This window comes from Enhydra lutris, unplaced genomic scaffold (genome assembly GCF_002288905.1).
Source record: "Enhydra lutris kenyoni isolate GAN:26980312 unplaced genomic scaffold, ASM228890v2 scaffoldscaffold7, whole genome shotgun sequence".
Lineage (NCBI taxonomy): Eukaryota > Metazoa > Chordata > Mammalia > Carnivora > Mustelidae > Enhydra > Enhydra lutris.
In genome coordinates this window covers 4,649,787-4,661,858 of record NW_019154091.1, presented here as the reverse complement: position 1 = coordinate 4,661,858, position 12,072 = coordinate 4,649,787, and the positions used below count along the sequence as shown (strand labels likewise).

Sequence of the window (12,072 nt, the reverse complement as noted above, 5' to 3'; positions counted from 1 at the left end):
AAAAAAAAGACAAAGAATGTCTCAGAACAAGAAAGGAACAAAGGCTTAGTGAAAGGACAGAGAAGAACAAAAACAGGGGATGGGAAGGTCCTAAGGACAAAGTACCTGGTTGCCTGGTTTTTCTACAGAGCCTAACAATAGACTTGACAAGATCCTTCAGTTAGTAATGGAATCAGTTAAAACTAAGAGCTCAGATTTATTGGCTTGAACAAATGAATCAAAAAGTTAAATGAAAATATGGTAAATACTATATTTTCCTCCATTTCATGAGAGGGAAGAAATAGGGAAAAATAAATCACACCCATCTGGAGACTTGGCATGCATGGACAGGTTATTAAACTACCTCTGAAGACAATAGAAGTTAGATACCATTATGCACCCACAAAATCTTGGATAAAATAGTCCCATCGTGTTTTAAAGACAAAATGATGACTGACTTGGGGTGCCTGGGTGGCTCAGTGGACTAGGCTGCTGACTTCAGCTTGGGTCCTAATCTCAAGGTCCTGGGATCGAGCCCCACATCGGGCTCTCTGCTCAAATAAATAAATAAAATCTTAAAAAAGAATATGATGACTGACAAATATCCTAAAAAATCTTCAGTTATTTTAACACTAAATCCAGCTTATCACTCATGTGCTATCAATAAACAAATATAAACAAAATACTGCCTATAATGTGAAAGTACATGAGGAGCACAAACAAAAATAATTGAAAATTAGGTGTGAACTAAAATATATTACTGTGTAACTTTGCAGAAAATGTATTTTCTCTTTGCTCCTGGAAACATACTCATATTTTCATATTTTAACCCAGGAGAAACACTGATCCCTATGGAATAAGGAAGCAATATGGCACAATAAAAAGATATTCAGGGATTGGAAAGTCCTGAATTTGAATCTTGCTCCTGTCACTTACTAGCTTTGTAACTTTGGGCAAGTTATTCAATTTTTCTGCTCTTTTTCCCTAATTATAAATATAAGGCTAACAATAAATATCTTTCAGGACTGTTGTGAAAACTGGATACAAAGCATGTAAAGCAATTGGCATAATATTTGGGACACTAATAATACCAGCAATTCCATTTTTAGAAATATATCCTAAGAATATAATTTATGACAAATGTGGTTTCTATGACAATGTTCATCATAATACTACTATATTACCTATAATAATAATAAATAAAATAAACATCATCCAAGTATCTACATTAAAAGAATATTTAAGTAAAGATAAATACACCAGATCTGTGGTTCTCACACTTTAGTGTATATAACAATTACCTAGGGAAGCTTATGAAATGCATATTCCCAAAACTTTTACTCAGAAATTCTCACCCAGTAAGTCCAAGGTGAGACCAAGAAACTCCTATGTTTAATAAACAAACACAGTGTTGATTCTGATGTAGGAAGTCTATGAAAATTCTGCACTAAGTGGGATTTTTTTTAAGATTTTATTTATTTGCAGAGAGAGAGAGAACACGAGCAGGGGTAAGGGACAGAGGGAGACAAGCAGACTCCCCACTGAGCAGGGAGCCGGATGCAGGGCTTGATCACAGGACCCTGAGATCATGACCTGAGCCAAAAGCAGACACCTAACCAACCGAGCCACCCAGATATCCCTAAATGGGATATTTTAATGATGCCATTAAAAATACTATTATGAAGTCTTTATAATAACACTGAAAAAGTTTATGATATATTATTAAGGCAAAAAGTCAGGATTCAAAATGTATGCTTTATCTAATAACAATTATACTAAATATACATAGGAACAAATGGGTCTTAGCAATAGAATTAGGAGTGATTTTTTTCATTTTACCTAATTATTTGGAACAGAGTCATGTTATCATCATAAGTGAATAACTAACGTATCAAAAATTTGAGGGGGAAAAAAGTCAATGGATCACCATGCTCTTCAGGATTAAGTTAGAACTCCTTAGTGTAGCACAAAAGTCCTTCAATCTTCAGACTTGCCTCTTACCCATGCTCTATACCAAACTACTTACAATACTCCAAATTATATCTTACATTTTCACATACTACTATTGACTATATTATTCCTTCTCCAGAAAAGCCCTTCCCTCAGATGGTCTGCCTGGCAAACTCCCATTCATCCAGTAAGAGTCAAGAATCACCTCGTTTCTGAAGTTTCCCTTGACTACTCCTCCCAGACAGAATTAAATAATTCTATCTTCACATTCCTATTGCATTATTTGGTACTTCCATTACAATAAATATCATACTGTACTTTAACTCTTTGTTGACATACCTGTTCCATTATTCTACAAATACTTGGGATTAGGTGGAGAGGATCTCATTCAATTTTAGAATCCACAATGTACTCAAGAAATATTTGTAGGGGCGCCTGGGTGGCTCAGTGGGTTAAGCCTCTGCCTTCAGCTCAGGTCATGGTCTCAGGATCCTGGGATCGAGCCCCACATCAGGCTCTCTGCTCAAAGCGGAGCCTGTTTCCCCCTTTCTCTCTTCCTGCCTCTCTGCCTACTTGAGATCTCTCTCTCTCTCTCTGTCAAATAAATAAATAAAATCTTTAAAAAAAAAAAAAGAAAAGAAAGAAATATTTGTAAATAACAATGAGAGAGAATTCTTTGTTATCATTGTTCTTGGATGTCAGTTCCCTATGAAATCCTGATTGACTTGTTGGGTTAGTTGGAGAGTGGTTGGCTTATTGATTAATAAGACTTGGTCTAAAAATATCCTAATACATAGCATAAAACATACCAGTAAAAAAACTTACATGAATACTTTAACCATTATTCATAATTCTTCACCTTCTCTGATTATGTCTTCAAAGCTTTTATCAAACTTCAGAGTGACAGATCACTCTGGTCATTAGTCAAATCAAATAAACAAGAAACAACTCTGTCCTAGAGTACCCAACTACTGGAATTTACCATGCCAAAGAACATCTCTGCATAATTCCTGCTGCTCCTCCCAAACACACTCCCACTCACTCCCGTGTCCTATACTAACAGTAAAATAGCTATACAAAACAGGGATAATTCTATAAGTAAAGATAGCAGTTTTTATATTTCAAAAGACACTATATTTAGCATATTCATAGCATATTTATATGATACATAAGACATTTAAAAAGCAGATTAGTTACTAGAGGTAACAAACAAGGACTCAAAGTGGCTAAATAGTAATTTAGCCCCAAAAAAAGAAAAGAAAAAAAGTAAAGTTTAATGTGGAAGGATGAAATTAGGATCCAGGGGCCATAACTTCAAATGTCTTCCCTGTACAGTAAAACATACATTTATGGAATAACTTAGATACTGAAGTTTTAAATAACAAGAAAATGCATTTAAAAGAATTTGAATCTCAAACTACATTAGATGTCAAAGCTCTTATAAAATTCTATTCCATATACTTGTCATCTTTGATTATACAATAAATATGTACCTCTAAGGAATAACTTCTGGAAACAGGCAACATACCACAAGCTGATATCTAAGACAGGTGTGTTACTATAACAGATACCAATAAAAAGTTCCAGGGACCAAATAAATAGCAAAAAGAAAAGGCTTTTGCAGCACCAGCCCTATGCCATCCCATTTCTCATGTCTTCAGTCAAATCCCTTTCTCTTTTGACAGCATCAACCTCATAAGAAGGAAAAATAAATGACCAACTTTAACCAACCTCTCTTGCAAATCTGGCAAAATTCACTTCATCAGCTCTGCTAACAAGAGCTCCAAAGCATCACTATTTGGGCCTAAAGTTTTGTTTGCTCTTTAAATGAAAATACTGAAATAGTTTCCTCTTCCTAAAAACCTCTGCAATCACATTTCAACTCCCACAAATAGTATTTGGAGGCAGGATAAAGTTAGATAAGTTACAAGAGCACTGATCCATGAGGTTAGAGGAGAAATTAACACCAAGGCAGGCAGGAAACTAGACATGAGGAAAGTCCAATATTTGTTCTTCTTAATCTATGTCTCACTACACAGCCCTTCCGAACTCTACTCCTCACACAAAATTGGTTTCCCTTTAGAAGAGGGACAATTGGCACAAAAACTAGAGCCAGGCTGAACTTGTAGTAATTAAAATGGAGAAGAGGTTTTCTTTATAGAAAAAGAGATTTGGGCAGGAAGGGTTAAAGGAAATGTAGTGTGGGGAACAGAAATATCAAGCAGGCTGCAAGAAATTAAGTTAGCTGTTTATGCCTACATCTATTAGTCAAGATTTGATTCAATTTGATCAAAGAATGGTGACAAGTCTAGGCCAAATGTCTCAGTTCACTTAACTAGAAGTAATTAACCATTTAAATAAAGATTCTCTACAAGACAGTAGAACCCAAATAACTACAACACAACTGAATCAAAGTTCCATTTTATAAAATAATTAATGAAGATACACTATTAAAAAAGGAAGCACTATCTCTAAGAAACAGATTCAGAGATGAACACTCTTTAGAGACTGCAGAAGAGACTGACAAAAACAAAATTTATCCTTTAACCATATATTCTGATTCACCCTCGAATGTCACACAATTTCATGCCATACCCAGGTTTAACACAAATGAAGAATTCACTTCCTGTTCTACAGATGCAAAGGAAGAAAACTGGACTCTAAGAAGAATTCCTAGATCTGTGTTATAGAGGAAAATTCACTGAGTTTTCCACTGGCATTGTGCCTCTGCCTACCATATGGTGTAGCTGACCATGTCATCACATACATGAGTAAGAAATGGAACACAGATGAATGCTCTCTGTGAATTCCTGCTTTTTAAAATATAAAATATTCTTTGATGAATATCCAAAACTCGTATTTTAATTAACTAAAGCTATGCTGCAATATGTTCAAAATGGAACCAAAAACACACTGAAATGCATTAAATGTTAAAAAAAAAAAAAAACAAAACTTCAGGTTCGGTAGACTAAAATTAGTTTTTTCTAACCTTTGATTTGAATTATAGTCAGCTCCCATTTCTAGTTAAATGCACACGATGAATGTTCTATAATAGGCTCCTTGAAAGAATTTTCCAAAATTACATCAAATACATAATCAAATTATTTCAGTACACAGCTGAACAAATCAAACTGTATTTACTGTCACCTGAGAGGTTAAATTGCTAAAGTCAATAGAGGCAATGCTGAATATTGTAAGCTTCTGCATTAATGTCGGTGAAGATCTGTTCTACCCTTCCATGACCTGAAGAATACACTGAGATACACTAGGAATTAGGCAATGTAAGAATGGACAGGGTGAGTAGTAGTCACTGGCTGGTTGTCCTAATTCCCTGCTACACATCAGTCTCACTGCTTTGATGAGGGAGCTGAAAACATAGCTTAGTAGAGAAGAGGTCAATAACAAAATTCCCTCTCTTCTCTCTTCACTCCGCATCATGCAGCTGGCACTGTTCACTCTGGCAGACACAGCTCCCTGAACATAATGGTGCAATCACCGCTTCAAACATCATTACTATCTAAAATAGATAACCCACTTGCAACTTGACTATTTTTATAGATATAACATTTTCATGCAGTTTAACTGCTCTGTTTGTGATTTATTCCACTTAACCAATGCAGTTTCCCTGAAAGTGAGTACCTTATCAGAGTCCCAATAACTACAATTGCCCAAATAGTTGTAAAATTACAACCTTCTGAGTTGCCTCTTATCTCCTTGTACCCATCACTAAAAACTTCATGAACTGAATCATAAATCTGAAAAATTTAAACTCTCTGGTTTACATGTCTTTGGTGAGTAGAGACTATTTCCCCCTACTTCTCACAGACCTACTTTTTCACATGGGGATCTTGAAAACTGGATTCTTTTTTTTTTTTAAGATGTTATTTATTTATTTGACAGAGAGAGACACAGCAAGAGAGTGAACACAAGCAGGGGGAGTGGGAGAGGGAGAAGCAGGCTTCCTGCCTCCCAGGACCCTGGGATCATGACCTGAGCCTAAGGCAGATGCCACCCAGGCACCCCAAAAAACTGGACTCTTTATGTTCAACAAGAATTTATAATATGTTTTACATGTGACCCTTTGAGTTATTAAGAAAATCAAGTAAATTTGAGATGTAAAACTTTTTTATTGCTTTATTATTTCTTAATCTAGACTCACCAAGAAAGAAATGATTCAATATACATTCTAAATAGGAATTATTTTGCTTAGATTAAAAGGTAGTTGTGTCAAAGGAAGACACTAAAAGATTTCGCAGCTGTCTCATGAAAGATGTTAAATAAAATGAAACTTCACATATAACATGGAGAGAGAAAAGGAACGAGGTAATTCAATTTGAGTACTCTGATGAGCTCTAAGGAGCTCAGATTAAAGACAAAAGGGGTAGATGAGAGAGAGATATAACTGAAAACAAACACAAAAAGGCATTTACCTGGGAAAATATTAATGTCTCTTTCAACTAAGTTTGAAAAGATGAAGAGAGGCATAAAAAGTTCACTTCTATAACAGATAATATAACCATAAGCTCTGACAGAATAACTAAAACTGTGGATGGTTTTAGACCACAAGAGAATTTCCTGTGATATCTAACAATGCCAAGAATCTTATTTTTCCCAACTTCTATTTTGTTTCTATCATCTCTAGTGAGAATCATTTTCAAACGAAAAAGTATAAACAAATGATGTTGGGACATTATTGAACTTTGAAAAAGACAGAGGTCATAACAGACATTTTAATTGAGTATAAGTATTCAGACTCAGAAGAATTAGGTACAAGGGAGAAGAAGGAATTTGCATCAGTACTAGGCATCATCAATGGTTCACCATTGTAAACAAGCTATAATAAAGTAGCCTGATTTAGGTGGAATTTATAGACTTACTACTAGAGATAGATCAAAGGAATGTCGTAAACAGGACACAACATGAATTCAGAAGAGCAATGGATAAAATATCTCAAAATATTCTTACAGGTATATTAGAAGTAGCTGAATGAGATTTCTACTAAGTGGCTTCAATGCTAGTAGAAATACCATGTATAAAGTTTGCTACTTTTAAATTCATAGTAAGCTAAAGAAAGTTTCTTTAGGGATGTATCATCGTGGTTGAATTCCAATTATAGAAAACATGCTTATTAAATCTACAGATGATGCAGAGGATAAAGTTAATATGCTGGAAGATAGACTCAAGAATCGAAAAGACCTAGATAGATTATAAGTATAGGCTAAAACAAGGAAGAATAAATGTAATAGGAATAATTCAAGTTCAATCAACACTTCTACAAGTATGATAGGAGAACCACCGCTTCACAAGTCATTGACAAAAATAAATGGAAACTTTAAGTATCTGCTTAATGTGAGCCAATGTCATTATATACCTCAGTAAAACTGACCTGTATTAAGGTACATCTTAAATCAATAACTAAAATAATAATTTCACTGTATGATGTTTTAAATAGCTGCGATTTTGATTACATAACACATGTTCATTTTTAGAATACTGAAAAATGTAAATAAGCAAAAAGACAATAAAGATCACCCACAATTCTACCTCAAAGATGAAGACTACTTTTTACATTTTGGTGTTTATCATTCCATACTTCTTAATACACATTATAAATTTTCACAAATGCTTATATTGTCTTTAAAAAAAAAAAAAAGATCATACTACAAATGCTATTTTGTAACCTGTTTGTTTGTCTTTTTTTTTTTAATTCAACAGTGTATCAAGTCCCAGTATATTTACTCTGGTCAACTGATATTGGTGCATTTTGTTCATTTCTGCTCATCACCTTTATGAGAGTCACTGTAGAATTTGAGAATATGCAAATAAATAAAAAGAGAATAATGAGAAGCATGAAAATATAACTTCACCTACACTCCATTGCCAACTAATACCAACTGTTGGAAATTACAGGGAGGAGGATTTCAACTCAATATAAGGATAATTTTTTTAATTAGAGCTGTCAAAAAACCCGGAATGGACCTAGTCATTTAAGGGTTTTACAACACTAGAATAACTAACAGGTAAAAGATGTTCCTCTAGGTCAGAAGTTGAATAAATGGCCCCATTTTATTTGCATATTCTGTAATTCTAATGGAAATTGTACTAAAGAAATTTACTCTATGTCCATTATGAAGCAAAACTTTAGTAATCAAGATATTAGGAAACAGAGTCAAGTGCTTTAAAGTTGTGTGAGAAATAATAACACTAATGATAACCACCAATGTGGTAAATGCTTTGCATTCATTTCTTCCTATTTCACTTCTTACAAATATGTGATAGGTACCATTACTATTCCCATTTTATAGAAGAGGACAGTGAGACTTAGAGAGATTTTTATACTTATTGAAGATCATTCTTACTTTTGCTGAAAATGCACCCAAGCATACCTGATTCCCCATCAGGTTGCTACTGCTCACTTAGTAGGCAATATGTCAACAAAAGCATCTTCAGAGGAGATGGAGAGAAGTGAGTTGGGGGAAATTGGAGGGGGAGAGAAACCATGAGAGGCTGTGGCCTCTGAGAAACAAACTGAGGGTTTTGGAGGGGAAGGGGGTTGAGGGTTGGATGAGCCTGGTGCTGGGTAGTATGGAAGGCACATATTGCAAGGAGCACTGGGTGTGGCGCATAAACAATGAATTCTGCAACACTGAAAAGAAATAAAATAAAATAAAATGGAAAAAAAAGAAAGAAAAAGAAAAGTTCTTATCTAGTGATCCCTCGAAGGGCAGTCATGAGGTTTTTTTTGTTTTTTTTTTTGTAATTTAGGAAAGAAATTAAGGATTTTCAAATCAAATTATTCATAGCAAAAAAGAGTTCTGGTTAGACTACGCCATGCATCTTAAATTTTTGTGAGTCCAACAGATTCAATGAGTAAGACTTTAAGATGTGGAAAAGCAAATTTAAATCACATAACTTCAAATTTTTGCCATTGCTAATTAAGTGACCTTGGGCAAGTCCTTAATCTTCCTAACTCTTCAGTCCTTCTGTGAACTAAGGCCCAGCCACTTAAAGCTGATATAAGAATTGAATGAGATGAGGGGCACCTGAGTGGCTCAGTGGGTTAAGCCTCTGCTTTCAGCTCAGGTCATGTTCTCAGGGTCCTGGGATGGAGCCCTGCATCGGGCTTTCTGCTCGGCAGGGAGCCTGCTTCCTCCTCTCTCTCTCTCTCTCTGCCTGCCTCTCTGCCTACTTCTGATCTCTCTCTCTCTGTCAAATTAAAAAAAAAAAAAAAATCTTTAAAAAAAAAAGAATTGAATGAGATGATATGCATAAGCATTTAGCACAGGATCTGACACTATTATTACACAACACAAGTAATAAAGGCAGGGAGGGGGTAGTGGCAAATCCATTCTGCAATTTATTCCAAAGTATTTAAAACTGTTCAAGTGTCATTATGTTTGAAGAGGAAGGGGCCACATTGTCCATTATTCTGTAAATAAATTTCTGATGACAATCATTTGTGAAAAAAAGTAACAATTAAATGTGCCTTCTTAGAAATTTCATTTTATGCAAAGGATCATCCAAAGAATACAATTTAAACCCTGATTTAAACCCTGATTTTCTTCAGAGACATTGTTTTAGTTGTTTATTTTGTATGAGATAGATACAAGTTTAAAGGTTAAAGGTCAAGTTTAAAGGTCAAGTTTAAAGGTTACTGGTTTTGATTTTAACTTTTACAACTTGGTTCAAACTACTCCAATGAACACATGATTTTAAGTTTTGTTTTCTAGGCTCATTTCTGTTATAAAGCTACCATTCTCTCCTGACAAAACGAGCAAAAGGGAAAACGTTTTAATCAAGAATTATACTGTGGGTTACAATTCTGAAATTTTATTTTAATTCCTAAAATTTGCCATCTATCCTTTTTTTTAAATGGCACAACTGAGAAAGTATTTAAAAGATGTTTACTTTTAACTTCTATCACAAAGATGGGCTTTTTAAAATACCGTTTATCTCAGTAACATTAACTGAAGTTCTCACTGTTCTCAAAGAATTCCTTAGTGTTTTTCCAAAGGAATTGATTACTTACAAACCTCTCTCAAATTACAGGTTTCTAGCCATAAACATTTTTACAACTAATTCAGTCAACTAGTAAACATATTTATTTTTATCTGCAACTTTAAAACCATAACCAGATAAACTGCTTTTATATAAATTACCTGTGACTAAGGGCAATTATCAGAGCCATAATCTGAAATATGTAAACTATTTGCATTTTAAATTGAAAATTACTTAACAAGAGAGTACACACACACACACACACACACACACACGAGTCATAACTTCTAAGATCAACAAAAAATAAGTCCCATATTCACTGATCTGACGTGAACCATCATTCCAATAAAATGTCACTATTAACAAGTATAGATGATCACATATGGAGCTTTTTAAAATCCCATCAACTATTTGCCAACTAAATTCATTTCACTCTAATACAGATGTTTTCATTTTCTCTATTAGCCAATATTGTAATTAACTGCACTGCCCGACCTCTACAACATATAAGAATTTGAGTAAAGGACACAATGTTATCGTCCAGCAGTCTGTATTAAACACTTGTCAAGAGTGGCACAGGAGTTTTTAAAAGCCAAGAAAATCACCTAGATTTTTTAAAATTTTTACAAGTACAGTTAGGTTGCTTAAGAGATGTTCTAGGGTGAAGATATGATGCTTCCAAAAATATCCAGGGCAAAGTGAATAGCCATAATTTTATAAAGAGCTTTCCTTGCATTTTACCTAATGAATATTCTTCAGGCTTCTTCCCTCTTATTTAATTTTTCCATCAATTCAACTTTTAAGTTCATAGTTTTTCCAACATGCAAATCAACCCAGCTATTTCTAAGGTACTACCTGCTGAATAAAGACCTTGACATTTTTTAAAATGTCATCTTAAGAGTCTCCAAGCAATATCAGTCTCACCTGCAACATCTTCATATTAAAAGGCCTCACCATATTCCATATACACCATGCCAATCCCGACCTGACATCCGTCATCCTACTAACCAAGTTTCACTCTGCTGTGTCCAGGTAACTGGAAGTACTGCTGGGGCTGCCTCACCTGCCTCATCAAGTTTTACACACACCCTGTACTGGTGACATCTCATCAGAAGGTTCCGTGGCTTCATTTTATGGGATCATAACCCACAGCACAGCAAATGCCTTCTGCAAGAGAAGGTAACAGCAACCAAAGGCTGTTGCTTTTTGCAGGGTAACTGGATGCACGCAATAGCTTCTCTACCAATTTCATTCAAAGAGACAAAAAAGGCTGGGTTCGACACTGAAAATACATAATAAACATTGGTGAAAAGCGAGTGGAACACCAATTTTCTTCCAGCAACACTAGTACATGTACAAGTTCTGCACCATAGCTCGGAGAAAAGTAGCTACTGACGCATTGATGGAAGGCTATTTTCAAATTACTCAAAGAATCTAAGGCATCAATCTGACTAGGAGCCTCATGCCTCCTCTCCACACACACAGTCTGTTTTCCTGCCTAATTTAAGAATGAATCGCTGGCAGCCACCAGGTGCAATAACTCTGAGAATGAGAACGGATCTATCACAATGCAAAACGAGGTATGCAGTCCCAGAGCTGGTTCCCGTCCTTACCTTAGCAGATTAGACAGGGGCAAGGGTCCGGATCCACCGCCCAGGATCCCTCCTTTCTTGCCAGACAGGAGTTTCTCCACCAGAGCCACATTTCCAGTGCGGGCAGCTTCCAGAAGCTCCTGGTCCTTCCCCATAGTCTTTCACCCGCTCCCTCACAGAGTCCACCCCCCCCCCCCGATCTTCCTCCCCGCCCACCCCCACTTCCCAAAAATCCAGGGCCCTCTCCGCCCCACCCTAAAATAATGCAAGAGCTTCAGCACGAAGCGATTCCTGCAGCCCCAAGCCGGGAACACCACTGTCCTCCTCTTAGGGGCGCAGCTTTTACAATGGGGATCAGACCATGTCTAGGAAGAGGGGCTGGCCGAGCCGGGAGCCGCGACGCGCCCCCACAGCCACTCCCCTGAATTCCCGAGGCCTCGTTCCCGAGGGTGGGGCGTGAGGGGGTGCTTATAAGGAGCGCGAGGAGGATGCTGAGGACTAAGGAGGTAGCAGGAAGAGGAGGCGGAGACAGTCCTCGCCGGAGCCTGAGCGC

The 12,072-nt window shown here is 36.2% G+C and overlaps 1 protein-coding gene across 5 annotated transcripts in view; it reads right to left on the bottom strand.

Annotated features, from left to right (window-relative positions):
- Window positions 1–11,674, bottom strand: part of LOC111141988 (ankyrin repeat and sterile alpha motif domain containing 1B) — a 1,155,119-nt gene extending 1,143,445 nt beyond the window's left edge. For all 5 annotated transcript variants that reach the window (XM_022494890.1, XM_022494891.1, XM_022494892.1 and 2 more), the window contains exon 1: window positions 11,541–11,674. In XM_022494890.1, coding sequence (XP_022350598.1) covers window positions 11,541–11,674 — 134 coding nt within the window. The remainder of the gene's footprint in view (window positions 1–11,540) is intronic.
- Window positions 11,675–12,072: the final 398 nt, after the last annotated feature.